Source organism: Rhea pennata, chromosome 4, assembly GCF_028389875.1.
Source record: "Rhea pennata isolate bPtePen1 chromosome 4, bPtePen1.pri, whole genome shotgun sequence".
Classification (NCBI taxonomy): domain Eukaryota; kingdom Metazoa; phylum Chordata; class Aves; order Rheiformes; family Rheidae; genus Rhea; species Rhea pennata.
In genome coordinates, this window is record NC_084666.1 from 75111790 (window position 1) to 75126860 (window position 15071).

The following is a 15071-nucleotide window of genomic DNA, read 5'->3' on the forward strand; positions in this document are numbered from 1 at the left end:
ATTGGGGTGGAAAAGGGTGGGATCGAGTTGTTGCCCAGGCGGCATTTCACAGTCTGTGTTTTTCTGTGCACAGCTACCAGGCAGGTGTCCCTGAATGGCATGTACCAGGTTTTCTCAAAATGTAAATTAAGGAATATCTATTGCTGTTTGCTTTCAAAGCAAGGACTTGTGTGAAGCACGTGTTTGCTGGAGGCATGAGTAGTCACTGCCTCACTGAGAAGACAGACCTGAGCGCTCTAAAACCCTGGACTGTGCTGATTTTTCTCCCATTAAATTTGGCAAAAGCTACAGCCATAGATGGTGTAGAATTAGACTCGAGCTTAAGACAAGGGTCAGTTTGGAGGCCTACTAACGTAGAGGATTCCTTTCTGTTATAGAAAGGGTGAAAAGTTTGGAAAAAGAATCATTTTTTGTTTGAACACAAGGCCATTTTATAAATAGTGTTCAGAAGTGCATTTTGCACAGAGCTTTCATGAAATTCATGTGTGGTTTGCTGGAGATGCAGGAAATTTAAAACACAAGTTTTTTTAAAAAAAAAAGTTTATGTGGGGGGAATCCCTCTTGCCTTTGTCATACAGCATATTGCTTGGAAAATCTGTTTAACATCTGGCCGTATAAGAAATCTCTGTCGGTGCCTGTGGTTCATGGAAACAAGCTGCTGGAAATCAGAAACAGCCTATGAAAGGGGGAAGTGTGTGGTCCTCCTCTTTGGCAGTTGAAGCCATGTGGTGGGAGAGCTGTTGTGGTCAGACATGAGGAGAAGTCAGAGCTTGATCAGGACGTGTTAGTGAGGAGAAGCACTAGAGCAAAATCTAGTGCTCTAGTCACAGATGGGCTGTCGGGCGGCTGGTGTCCATGCGTTGTGCTGAGCTCAAAGGGCACGAACAGCACGGGAGGAGGAGTTCAGTCTGCTTCGCTACCTGGTTACATGGTTACAGGCTCCATGGTGCTGGGCAAAGGGGACTCCACTGCTGCCAAAGGGTCCAGCTTGGAGCAGTCACAGTAACAGAGTTAAGCTCCTTGCAAAGGACTGGGGTTTTTTTTTTTGGGGGGGGGGGGAGGGGAGAGGGGTTGTTTTTTATTCTTGGTTGCCCCTCAGTTGTCGAGCTGTCTGAGCTGGAGGTTCTTCGGTCGGGTTGTCTCCCTTCCGCGAGCTGTCTTGGTGCTGTCTGTGCATCTCTCCCTTGGGCCCGTTGATGTTGGCGGAGCGCCTCTGGCGTGACCAGCCCCTCGGGGCCTGGAGGAGACTGGTGGCCTGGGACTCCTGGTATTTGGCAGAATGGGTCTTAGCACAGCGTGGGGGTAAACTGCTGGTGCTGACGAGCAGTCTGTAGCAGCCTTGCTGAAAGTCAGCACTGGAGCCTGTACATGAAAACCAAACTGCAAATCTTGCTGTTGCCCATTTGGGCAATTGGCTGTTTTTAAAGATGTGGAGAGGAATAAGAGAGATCTAAATAGGCCCTGAAGCCATTGATAGTTAAAGCACCGTGACTGTGCTCACAGTCCAGTTGTCAGGTGCCAAATGTTCTATTAGTTCAAAGGCAGGGGCACGATTTTTGTTTGTTATTTTGAAGCGAGAAAGGTAATAGCTGTACTGTCTGCGGTTCAGGTCTCAAAACTCTGACGATTATGTTCCTAAGGCAAGTTTTGGCAAGGAGGAGATTGTAGGAAAATTGATTTTTAAATGTGGTATTACCTCAAGAAAGCGTAAATGCCTTTCATTTGACTAGGTCCTTCACCTGACAAGGACTTTCTGCTTGAGTAAATGAGGCAGGCAGTTAAAGTCACCCAGCCCCTGGAATCAGTGATGATGCAGCAGGCATAAATTTGAGCCTTGCACTCGGGTTTTCAGATTTTCAATGTTTTTTCACTGATGTCCATAGAACTTAGACAGTTTCTGTCTGCTGTAGATCTGGAGCTAAATCACTGTTTTTATTATGGGTCTGCTTCAAGGGTGGTTGATGTCAGGAGGTTTTGGATGAGCTTTAGGCGGAAGCTTTAACGGGCGAATAAGAATGGGCTTCCTTTTTCTCCAAAGAAGCGCATCTTTTTAGGTTACTACCTTGGCAGGCTAGCCATCAAACGGAAAGCAAAATTCTCGGAGAATACAGAGATGTTTTCAGAAACAGGAAAGAAGTGGTAGTGTTATTTCAAAATCCCTAGCTGTTTGATTTGTATCTGCAGGGGAAAAAGTGTATTTTTGATACCATCAAGTTTATTCTACTTCCGAATACCAATGCAACAATGGCAAGGCACAATCTAAAGCTCCTATGCCTTTCAAGTTCCTACCCCTCCCTACTGTGTGGTAATAAGTCTCTGATCCATTTCTTGATTAGAGATATCACTGCAAATAGAAAGGATAAAAGCAGGACATTTCTGAGGTGCTTTGTAGGCTTATTGATGCTCTAGAAGCTTGCAAATATAAGAGTGGGAATTTTGGGCTATAGGGCTCAGTAATAAGATTCGATGTCTGTCTGTCTGTCTGTCTCTCTGTCTTTTAAGTACAGGCTGTTCAGAAATGAATAGAAAATGACAGGTGAGTTGTTTTCCAGAGTAATTTTAATTTGAGCTCTGTCTCCCTTTTACTTGAGGACTGCAGGCCCTGGAAAACTTGTTGCTTCTGTCTTCGGAGAGGAGAAGATGCTGGTGCTTCCCTTCAGCATCTTTGTTGTTCTCTGTGCCATCTTGTGGCACATCTCTCTGCAGAAGCTTAGAGGGATGTTTAGGCAGCTTAATGAAGTGTGCGGATACCTGCAGGCAGCCAAAGACAGTGCAGGACTCTGATGTGCTTTCAGAGTTCTCTCTTCAGGTCACTTTTGTGACCAGTTAGGCTGCTAGATCAGTATATGCTTCATGACAAAGCCCCACTTAGACCTAAGGGTCTGGCTCAGATCTCTTTCTGCATGCATGCTTCCTCTGGTGGCCCTCGTCTTTGCCTTCTCAGCTGCCTTCATCAGGTCTCCCAGCTGCTTCCTGTGCAGTTACTGCTGTTGCAGTTAGCCAGGAGCTCCTTTAAGGCAGTATGCAGCCCTGTGATTAGCCTCTGCAGTGCAGTTTTTGAGAAATCATGACTGACCGATAACACTGAACGTAAGAAATAGATCTGGACCAGGGATGACATTTGCTCACTGGAGGTTGCAAAGCTGGTCCAGTTTTTCTCGAACTGCAGGTGTGAAGGTTACACTATGCCATTTTTTGTCTTGATCTAAAATAGCTCTTGGCACTTCTGTAAAGGGAAAATGTGTTGATCAAAAACTTTTTGCTTCATTCTGAGTGAGAACATCTTTGAGCTGAGAATGCAATTGTAATGTAGTTAAATGGCTCTCCTCCCAAGAAACTGATTTTGACTAAGATCATCTGTGAAAGGCTCTGATTTCTGTAGCTTTGCATGATTACAGAACATCATGATGACTGAAAAACCCAACAACCTGGGATCCTGATCTCCAGTTCCTGCTTTTCCATCAGTTTTTATCTGTTGTGGAATATAAAGCTGTGTGATTCTTGGTGACTTTGGGTTGAGGTGAGTCACCTATAGCAGACCATGGGACAGTACAGCAAACAATTCCCAAATCCTGGACTATAGTGCACTCACGCTGCTCAAACAGGCAAGAGAAAAAAGATAATAGAATTAAGAGAATTATAAAATGTTACATTCCAGATTTTTGTGCTAAAAATGATGAATAAAGTTGGTTTTGAGTTGAGATTAAACAGAGCATCCCTAGCTATAAACCTACTCATACTGCTGAATTGAGGCAGTTACTCAGACAAAATTTCCTGTAGCACATTTCAGGAAATCTGAGTTGTGGAGTTTGGAATTGCCAGAAATATTACTGGCTCTGAGAACTCTGCAATAATTTCGCACCGAACTAATTCTCTGCACTGGTTTATTTTCTGTCTTTTTGTAATCTGTTTTCAGTTTACATATTCTCAGACTGACAGTAAACTGCTGCTGATATTATATGGAAAAATCCTCTGTCAAACCTCGCTAATGTTCTTCGATGCCAGTGACATGCAGGTGGCTGAAACCATGCCCAGCACCCAGCAGATTGTGGTCCCATGTCCCTTTCAGAGCTCTGCAACTCACTTCTGAGTGACCTTGTACACCTTAGATAACTTCCCTGTAGGGGACTGTCTTGACAGAGTGCTCTTACTCATTTTTTTTCCACAAAATTTTCAATTTAAGTCCTTTAATCATGCTTTGTTATCCAGATTTTTCTTATCAAAAATCACAGCTGGTAGCATCCTTATGTGAACTGTTGACATCCTTTAACTTCCAGGCTGCAGAATGAAACTGCTGCTGGAATCTGCAACAATCTGTCATCTTCAGTGTGTTTTTTCTTAATGTAGCAGTTTTCTAACACTTCCTTGCTCCGGGCAGGGGGTGGGGGAGCTGCCCTGCTGCAGCAGCCTCGGTGAGGCCAAGCAGGGGGCCACAACGAGGGGCCCTGTGGGAGGATGGTGCAGCAGAGCGCAGTGCCTGGGGGTCAGTTATGGTGAACAAGGGCTGCAGCATCTCTGCTGCAACACTGCTGTGTGCCTTTAAGTCATGCTGGGCTCTCCCCGAAGGGGGAATCAAGCAGGGCAAGGACTTGATCACCCAGCCCATGGTGGGCCCCGGGTGGGGTGGGCAGGGTGGTGGAGTCAGGCTTGTCTGTGCTGGACAACCTGCCAGGCCCTGGAGGGCTGCCCTGGCCAGCCTGGCTCTGTGGGGCAAGGATGGGTCGCCCAGCTCCAGGCCAGCTCCGAGGGAGAGCGCCGCTCCCTGCGTCGTGCGGCACCCAGCCGGGGGCTTCCTGCGCACTGCGGGACCCTGCTGTGCCCGGGCCGGGGCCGCCCTGCCAGCGGGCCTCAGTCCCCGCGCTGCCCGGGAGCCTCCGCACCGCCGAGGGACGGGCGGCCGCTCCCCCGCCCGCCCCCGCCCCCGCCCCCCCCCCCCCCCCCCGGCCGCCGGTGACGGGCAGCGAGCGAGGCGGGCAGCGGCGTTTCCCTCCGCCGCGGCCGCCGCGCCTGGGCGCAGCCGAGCGCGCAGGTGAGGGCAGCCCGCGGGGCCGGGGCCGGGGCCGGGCGGGGGGGCGGCGGCAGCAGGCGGGGTCGGGGGTGTAGGAGCGCGCAGCGGCGGCGGGGCTGCGCGAGCCGCGGCCCCCGCGGCAGGGGCTGGGCTGCTGGCGAGGCGGGGGTCTCAGCAGAGGGGCAGCTCCAGCAACACCGGCACCCCAGGCCATGGGGCAGACCCGGCTTTGGAAGAGCGCGGCCCGGACGCTCAGCGCTACCCCGGGCCGCATCCCGCAACGGCCCCGGCCAGCCGGGGACAGCGCCTGGCGCCAGCGCCCGGAGGAGTTGGCATCCCAGGCAAGTGGCGCCACTGCAGGGCGGACGCTGCCGGGGTGCAGCCTCCCCCCTTCTCCTCTGGGTGGTTTTGAGTCTGCCCAGTCGATGGCTGTGCCTCTGGCTGTGGCAGACCGCTCGAAAGAGGATGCGAGATGCTCTGTAGTTAGTGGATGGAGCATGCTCTGTTTTAGGTTTTAGTCTCATCACTAGTGGGTAAAGAGTGCTCAGATCCTTGAGGCGTAAGGTTTGTAAGGTTTCTGTTAGTATTAACTATTATAATGCTGAATTACCTGTCAGCCTTTTCCTGTTTCCTATTAAATACTTCTCCTTGAGTTTCCTGTACCATTAGCCATGAACAGCACCGTATGAAAACTGTAATCTGTCAGTTCTGAATTTATGCCATGTTGTACACTGACTGTTAATTGTGTCTATGTGATGGGAAAACGGAAGCTCCTGCTGGATTCACTCTAGTGCGTTTGTTATATTATGAACTTTAATCTCCGAGTCATCAACTCTCTGCAAGCTTAACCTATTCCATCTGTGCATTTGATCTTCATACTAGATTTTTCTGTGCCCTGGGGCATTCTACTTACCATTTGTAAAGGTCATCTTAAAAGTCTGTGGTATCCTTTTCTGAAATGTGGTGACTGCTACCGCATTTAGTAGTCTATGGAAGACTGCCACAGGTTTGTGTGTGTTGACATATTTCCTGTATTCTCTGTTTTTACTTTGTGTATTGTAATACTTGTTCTAGCTTTTGTTTTTTAATACGTTTGCCCACTGAGATAAGGTCTTTGATTGAGCCATACATGGTGACACATACATTCCTCTTCTGAGTTAAGTTACTTATTTCAGCACCTTGATGCATGTGAGTTGCTTAAATTCTCCTCTACAGTACAGGTTTACCTGTAATGAACTTCATTACCAGCATACTGCCATGTCACCTAGCTGAAACACTAGATGCCAAGCTACATCCAGGGATTTGGGGAAAAAGGCACATGTATGCCTTTTTATTATAATAAATAATTCTTATTGTCAGGAAGATTGGACATATTTGAAGTGTGATCTGTGTTGTCCAGTATTTCAGTTCTAAGCTGTTGTGGACAACAAAACAGAACAGAGTTGTGGATTTGTTAGAAGTACAGTTACAGCAGCCAGTGAAAACAAATTGCTGAGGCTTCCCAATTTATTTCATGTCAGCTAATCACTGTACATGATCTGGGACCCGTTCTCACCAGGCTCGAATGCCATGGTAGAAGGGATTAACTTAAGCCACATCACTCGAGGTTCAGGCTGAGAATGTGCTGCTTCATTCACGAGGCAGATCGGCAGCTGCTTTGGGCCAGTGGATGAGCAGTTGCTTTAGCAGCCTTATTGCATGGGATAGTGCACCAGTACTTTTATAAAACCTGTTTGTAAAGCTCACTGATGAGGGAAAAATCAGACCCCAGGGAAAAGATCTTCTGTAATGGATATAACAGAATAGGCAGGTGTCTCTTGCGCTGTGATCTTCTGCAGCTGCAAGAGCAGAGCAGAGTTGAACAGACTTCCTCAGGAGTGTGAGCACTGGACAGCATGGGATGGCATAAGAACATGTAGTAAGGAGGTGCCAAGCTTGGTATTTACCTCTGTGAATGAGACTCAATGGGGAAAATACCACCGAACAAAAACGAGCTAAGTTGATAAAGATAGCAGCAAGCTGCAGAAGCTGAGACTGGAAAGAAAAGGCAGAGTTGTCTCACATTGATTTCCTGACATGGTGTTTTTACATCTGCTCTTGACAGGTACAGATTTCTGTACCTTTGGCAAGGCTGTTTTGGTTTCTCTTGTCCTGTATTTGATACTGTTTTGAACAAGAAAAAGTAGAAAGATAAGAAAGTGAAATCTGAAATTTCTTCTTCTCTTTTCTTTTAGCATTGACCAACAGAAGGTGCTTTTTCTGTTCTCAGTAGATCTGGGATGACAGGAGGACTTAGAAAAGGTCACAGTACTGCTCCAAAGGAAGACTTCAGCTCTTACTAATTTGCCAGGTAACCTCACAATTTGCTTTTGTAGCTATGGTATTTGTGCTTATCACTACATTTTTTTTGCCTATTTATAATCTCTAATAGGAGAATCTGTTTATGTGCTCAAAGATTAATATAAACATGCCTGAGAGTCTAGGTGCTCTCCTGCTGTACACAGCAAATACTTTCAAGCAATTGTTTCAGTGGGAACACTTCCAGCTGTAAATCTAGCCAAGCTTATCTAATCCTTGCTCATCATGGGAAGTTTTTAAGAAGTTTGGTAGGTTGGCAGCAAGTGGCTTACTGGACTGCAGTCTAGTACTATCATTTCAAAACAGCTTATTTGCAGTGCTGTCTTCTTGTCGCAGTAGCTGCATTTTGAGACGTTCTCAGCTGTTTGAGATGCAATGTGTTAGGGCTGTGTAGGGAGATTTCTTGGGAAAACCTCTGTGTGGTGCTGTGACCTGGGCAACCCAGAAAAGCCCCATGCTTCATTCCTTCCTCCTTAGTGGGGGTCTCCTCAGACTTGAAGTATGCTGAACTGAAACATGGCACTGCTGTAGTCAGCAGATGGGATTTTTAGATAGGCATTGCTCTTCAGGAGTAGTGCAGGGATACAGGGAAAGACTGTTGAATATTGGACTCCCAAGAACAATTTGTTAGTTTGTTTTTTCCCCTAAATGTGTGTGGTAGAAGCATCTAATACAGCCTAACCTAAGTAGCAGGTATTGCTTCCTTGCTCTTAAAATAATAAGAGAAAATTTGCCAAAGGTTGTATCCATGAAGAGAGGTGGAACACTTTGTGAACTCACTGAAGGCTGCTAGTTGCAACAAAGGCTTGAAGTGTAGGCGTTCTGCTAGGAATCCAAGCTCTTTTTTTCCTCTTCACTTCCATGAGTAGAAGATGGAAAGGGATAATTTCCCATAAAAGGTTGTTGTTCCTTGATAGCAACAGCTGCTGCTACACTAACAAGCCTGAACCACGTTTAAAAGCCTGTAAGAAACTTCATCGCCTGGTCTTGGCAGAAGTAAGTTAGGTCTAACTGTGTGCTACCCTACCTAAACTTCTTATCAGAAAAGGACAGACAGGAAGATCAAATTTCTGGAGTAGTTTCTACCACTGAAGTGAGGAAGGACTGAGTAAGCTAGGATCCTTCATTCTGGTAAAGAGTTACCTTCAGACAGAGAGATAGGACAGAAACCTACAAAATAGTATAGAAAGGGTGAATAGAGATCACTCGTTTTGAAACTGGCTCCTCCTAACCTTGTGTGATGTTCTCTAGTTTCATATTGGAAGAGACAAGTAAGAGAAGGTAGTTCTTCATGCCAAAAGAGCAGACCCGTGGAATTCCTTGCCAGAGATGCCATGGATATAAGAGGTTCATGTGGGTTAAAGGGAAAATAAGACAAGTACTAGGAAGAGAGATCCATTGAGGGTTATTAGATAAAGCATATCAGGATCAGGAAATTTGAAGTTTGGGGCAGCATTTGGATGAAGGAGCCTGTATGCTTGTCGTTTTGGTAGCCTTTCCTGGGGATCTGCTTATGGCTACAGCTGGAGACAGGTTACTAGCCAGCCAAAGCCTTATTCTGATCAATATGACTGTTCTTTTAAGTAACAGGTACCTGAGAGGTGTTTTTTCATTGTTACTGATCATTAAGAGCTCTAGCCCTTAATCACATGTCCCTGCTGCAGGGCAAAAGTTCACCCACTGAATAAGGTGGTCTGTATGCTCAGTAGCTGTTCTTCAATGGGGAAATGAAACAGAACTGGTTTTTGCCTTTTCCTCCTTTCATAACATTTTCTTGCTTCAGCAGCAGAGCACAAGTTTTTCTTGTTCTTGCTCTTTGTTTTTATACTGTCTTTGTAAAGCTGATAGAGTCTTACACATCTCTTCCTTTATATCTACACACAAAAGAAGTGGCAGCCATCAACCTGTTGCTTTGTATCCACCAACCTGCCCACCTCTTCTCTCTGCCCTTCCATCTACTACTTTCAGGACTGGAAAGGAAGAAAGTATAAACTGTGATGTTAGATATAGTTGTATATCTCAAATTCAGCTGCCAGTTAAATGCTAAAATCATTACCTGCTATCTGACCACAATGCATATTTTTCTTATAGTTGGGCAATTAACAAAACCACAAATGTATGTTATTACCTAGGTCTCTGGACAAAATGGGGAATGGATCGGTGAAACCCAAGCACCTGAAGCGGCCAGATAGACATGTAGCAAACCTCTCTACTGGCTGTTCTGGCAACTGTAAGTTTTTGAAGGACCCAGCTCTGGGCATCAATGTGACTGGGCAAGTTGATGTTCTTTGCAGCAGAGTGCTTGACCTGGAAAAGATGCTGAAGAGAAAAGATGAAGAGTTACGGGACAGTGAATGCCATGTTGCTGAGCTTCAGGAACAGCTGGGTGTGCAAACTAAGGTCATAGCAGAACTCACCAAGGAACTTCAGAGCAAGTGTATACAGCTGAACAAACTGCAGGATGTTGTTAACATTCAGGGAGAGAGCTCTCTTCAGGCTTCTCCATTTAAAGTGGCTCCAAGGATTAAAGTCTCTGCTAATGGGAGGAGAGGTGCTAAGGAAGGTGTATCTGCAGAACCGACAACATGGCTGTATGATCTGAGCAGGCAGGCTCGGTTTTCCTTTGAAAAAGCAAGAGTCAGAAAGGATTCCAGGTGAGCTCACTGCATGCCGTTTGTATGCTTGTGCTTCTGTCATTGCAATGACATACTCTTCCAGAGAAGTCCTTTTCCATTTCCTGCCTCTGCTTTCCAAAGGGCGCTTTCTTCATTCTCTGTTTTTGATACTTTCCATGTCACTGTAGTAGTTAGATGCTGGCTAGGTTTGTGGGTTTTTTGACTAGACAGTGCAGTCAAACACTTCAGGACCTTTATTTCTCTCTCTCTTTCAGAGCTCACTAAAACATGTCACAGTTGAGGGTATTTCCACTGGTATTTCAGGAAAGAGTGCGAGGGATGTGTAAGTCTTGAAGTCCTGTGAAGTGTGTGTGTGTGTGTGTGTGAAGGGGTCTCACATTACTGCCCTAACTAGAGCCTGAAGAGATGAGAAGTGTTGAAGGGCAAAAGGTCTTCTGGAGAGATGAGGGAAGTACGCAGGGCAGGGAATCCGCTGCCCTTTAACCAGGAACCATTTGTGTCCAACAGACTTCAGATGAAGAGTGGTGGGTGGATGATGGCCTCTGTATATCAGCTGTCTTTGAAGGGGGCACCAAGGGCTTTGCTAGTCACTACGGGAGCCGTCTCCACTGTCAGCGAAGCATAGCCTAGGCTGATTCTGAGGTCCAGACTTGTCTTCTCTTACAGTCTAAACTATGCTCTGGAGCACTGAGATGGGCATAAGGCTGGATGCTTCACATAGGCTCAGATTATTACAAAAAGAATGGTTTGGGAAGAGCACCTGGCTCCAGCTTACCTCTTTCGTGTACAATATGGACACTTATTATGAGCTGTGTAAAAACAGTGAGTCCAGTGTTGACATAGTCTGGTACAATATATAATAAAATGGTTTGTACAGAGTAATCATCTTTCTGGAGGCTTTTTTCCTGCCTTCTAGCTTCTGGCACTCATGATTTAGAGACCTCTCTATTAGAGACTGAATTTACTTTCTCCTCTTGGAATCCAGTTATATCTCTGCAAAAGCCAGTGGTATCTGGAACAGCAGCTGACCTTGTGGACAGAGATATCCAGACTGGTATCCTTAAGCATACCATAGGCCCACTTTTACTTTGCAGTATCCCAGGTATCTGCCTGAGCATAGTGCTGGCCAAAATAAATCCAGAGTTTAGCCAGCAGCTCAAGTGTCTCGGATCTATGGGAAAATGTATTATTATTTTATGAAGGATTCATGGCACATTTGGATCCATACTGTAACTGACATGATAGAAGTTGTCAGTCTGGATTTAGTTATCAGTCACGTCCAGCATTATATGTTAGAAGTGTCTCATGAACCAGAAAAGATGCCTGAGTTACCATCAGGAGCTAAAAGCTTCGGCTAGCAGTATTCTTCCAGAGTAAGAGAACCGTAATACGTCCTATTTCCAGTGGCTTGGCAGTTTTAAAAATATATATATTTGAGGAGTATTCTATTTGTAATTACCTATCTTCCCCCAGCGTAATCTGTTTGCTGAAGTCCACCAGCTGGTTTTCCAGCGTGATTTCAGAAATATAAGATTGTAATGGCACTAAGGAGTGATGCAAAGAGAACAGCCAGGTGATGAGGAAGAAAGTCCACCACAGACATAGCTGTTTAGGACAAATGCAAATATTGCAGCTTACACAGTCTAAATGTGGTGCTGATCATACAATAGATAAGGTAAGTAGAGAGGGCCAGATGTTTTCTTTCTGGATTCAATGGTTAAGCATTTTAAAACATTCTCAATTTTGTTTGATGCTGTCTCAATTTTCTTTCTGAAAGAGAAACAGTGCAACTCAACTAGATAAAGGAGAAGTTCTCCCCTTTTTTTCTTTCATTTTTTTAAACCACTTTCATCTCTTAGAATCATATTCAAAGATCATCTTTGTTAGTTGTAGGGTTCCTGTTGATTCATAAGGATTTAAAATAGACCATTCCTGCATTTATTTTGATCTTGATTTCACTGAAAACAACAAGTTGTTTTAGTTTTGACTGAAAGGGCAGGAAGAGCAGACCATTCTCTCCTCTCCTCCCCACCGTTTACAGCTTTCTTATTAGTCTGTTTGTACCTTTGTTTCCTTCATTTGCACATTCTTTAGTTTTAATTCAAATTCCAGTCTTCTATGATGGCCATAAACTTTGACTTGTCTGCTAATTGTTTTCCTGGTATAGCTAATGTGAGAATGAAATGGAACTCATGATTTCTGTTTCATTATCTACTGGTAGAAAATGCAGAAACTTTGCCAGAGTAATTAGCATTAGAGACTACTTGCCATGTGTTCTTTACAAAATAAAAAAAAAGAGGTTGCTCCTCTAACTGCAGTGAAAACAAAAGTAAAAAACAGTTTTGGACATTGGACTAATCTTCAGATTTTATAATTATTTGACAAATATGATCAAAGTCTTAGGTGATTCAAAAGGTCATGTAGACTTTCTTCATGTGAGCCAGGATTATAAATGAAGAAAAACATGGTGTATAGTACATGTATAATAAGGCATCAGATGGGCTAGAACTGAGAAAATCACTTCTAGGATCTCTTAACTTTTTACCAGATTATGCCACAGATATATACTGTATTTTCTTATAGTATTAAGCTTATAAGAATTTTCTTAATATTTTACCCAATGCTCTTAAGAAAAAATACAATAACTAAAAATTTTAAAAAGTTAAATTTTAATTTAAAATATATGTATTTTTTTATTTTTAAGATAAAAGATAAAATTCTTCCATGATTAACTGTTTTGAAGCTCTCTAGCTCTTGGTCGGACATCAAGTGGTAATATTCCTAGGCTTTGTTCTTAGCTCCAAGAGCAGTGTCCAGTAGTTAGAAAGAGAATTAAATGGCTGAGTTTGGAGTTTTATTATTAATTGACATTACAGCATTTTTTTTTTTAAGTCTGATAGCACAGGTAACAGACAGGTAACTGGAGTTCTTCTTTGTTTTAGATACAATTTAGTCCTGAAGAGTTCACATATTTTTTTGGCTAAGAGTCTGAAACTTAAATCTGTTATTGTGGATCTATTCTATCTGTGAATCTATTATATATGGATCCTTGTTATCTACTTTGCAGTGGTGGAAGTGACTTTGTTCTGACTTTATTTTGAAAGACTACATAGGTTGGATTGCCATACAGCAAGAATGGCAGCATTAATACAATTGTAAGATATTAATGAAACCTCAGTTCCTGTGGATAATCAAGTTTAAAACCTTAAAGAGGAAGCTCAGAAATATTTCAATCATACGCAAGTTTTCATTTTTATTTTATTGTCACAGCCAGCACAATATTAGATGTGTATCTGTGGTAGTTTTTAGGCTTAGGCATAACGCTTTCTTAACTTTTTATTTAATGTATTTTATGAACCCATACATATCACATGCTCAGAGGGAAGAATGAGTAGATTAATACATATATTTACACTTTATTCAACTCAGACATCTTGTAGGGGTATATCTCTGGGCAAACTTTGTCTTTTATTCCTTCAAATATTTTAGGAGAGAAATGTGAGAAAATACCATCTGTTTTAGAGGCATAGCATTCAGATATTCCTATGATATGCACGCAGTTATTAAAGCCACCATAATGTTGCTATTGAGATAACCAGATGCTCAATTCTTCACTGGGTTTCTTTCCCAAACTGTTAATATTTTCTTAAGTCAGTCGAATTCAGAAAGTTCCAGAATGTGACAGGACTCCCTGCAAGATTTGACAATGAACTTTATTGGTCATAAACCAGGTCAGGTTTAAGGATAAACAAAGTGTCATATCAGTGTCTAGCAGCACAGTACTGTCTACAGAATTATCTGTCCACTAATTGTAAACTATTACTAATACTTTATTGTAACAGCAGCTATAGAAATATTTAGACATGCTGATGGAAGTGGCTGTTTATGTGACTTAATGAAGCCCCACTGTCACATGTTATGGCAGAACATTCCTACCGAGTTATGAAAGAAGCTGTTTCAGAAGGAAGGGAAGGGAAGGGGGGAGGCTCCAGGGGATGTTCTTGAATTAAAATCAAGTTCAGAATATTGCTGGACCCCTTTAAAAGCAGTTGCAGGAACAAATGGCATAATCAAAGATTCATTTTGCAGGGCTTTTGAGTACAATATTTCTTTGTTTGGAATAACTCAACATCATTGATCTTAAAAAGCCTAGAAACTTTTCATGGTGCTTTAACTGTCAAATATGAATGAATTACTTCTTATATGTATATTTTATCAAGATAGTTGAATAAGTTCATTTTCTCTCTCAGCTTCCAAAAACTCGATGGAAATTTGAGCTTTGAAAAATTTTGGCTGAGGCACAAAAGTTTTGGAGGGTTTGAACATGATGTTTTTGAAAGTAAATTCCTCCCAAAAAGCTTTCAAAATGGAATTATTTTAATTTTACTTATTTTTTGCCCAAAATCATTTATGTGAATGTCACCAAGTTTGTGTCTTTTGGCCTTGCTTCTCCATTCCCCCCCCCATGTGCTTCTTGAACTTGCAGCCTCCATCACCAATACTTAAGCTACTTACGTAAAACTTCTTCCCGTTGTGGGCTCAGGATCTTGAACTTAGTCATTATTGGATGGGGAATGAGAGCTACACTTAATACTTACCAGTAAAGGATGCAATAAATCTATGATCTTTCATGTAACTAGCAGAAAACTGCATAAACAGAAAGCGTTGTTCCACAAAGGACGTCACATCTTTGTACTTACATGATGACATACAGATTCATCATTCGTTAAGATGGGAATAATTGTGCAATCTGTTGTCAAAGCAGTTCTTCCACTGGCAAGTGCTATTTCTGGGGGTATGGTTGAGAATATATTCAAAGAGGGACACATCTATAGCATCTCATAGCAGCAAGGAGAATTAAGTTAGAAGTGTACTACAGCAGGTGAAAAAGCTGATCATATTAGTGGTGGAACTTAGAAACATTTCAGGAAAGAGTAAAAGATGGGTGTGGAGCTGTGCACCCCCTTTTTAGCTTTAAGAAGCATTCACAATGGCAGTACCTAGCAGGAGTAGAAGGTTAAATGCCTTCTGTCCTTCCTGGAAAACTTGTTACTTCCCAGAGCTGTTCT

At 43.3% G+C, this 15071-nt stretch overlaps 1 protein-coding gene across 3 annotated transcripts in view; it reads left to right on the plus strand.

The window, feature by feature from the left end:
- Positions 1 to 9505: 9505 nt before the first annotated feature.
- Positions 9506 to 15071, plus strand: part of PRKG2 (protein kinase cGMP-dependent 2) — a 32536-nt gene continuing 26970 nt past the window's right edge. For 2 of the 3 annotated variants that reach the window (XM_062575093.1, XM_062575094.1), the window contains exons 1-2: positions 9512 to 9584; positions 9645 to 10020. In XM_062575093.1, coding sequence (XP_062431077.1) covers positions 9512 to 9584; positions 9645 to 10020 — 449 coding nt within the window. Of the gene's footprint in view, positions 10021 to 15071 lie in introns of all 3 variants that reach the window. The other variant, XM_062575095.1, reaches the window with a different exon arrangement.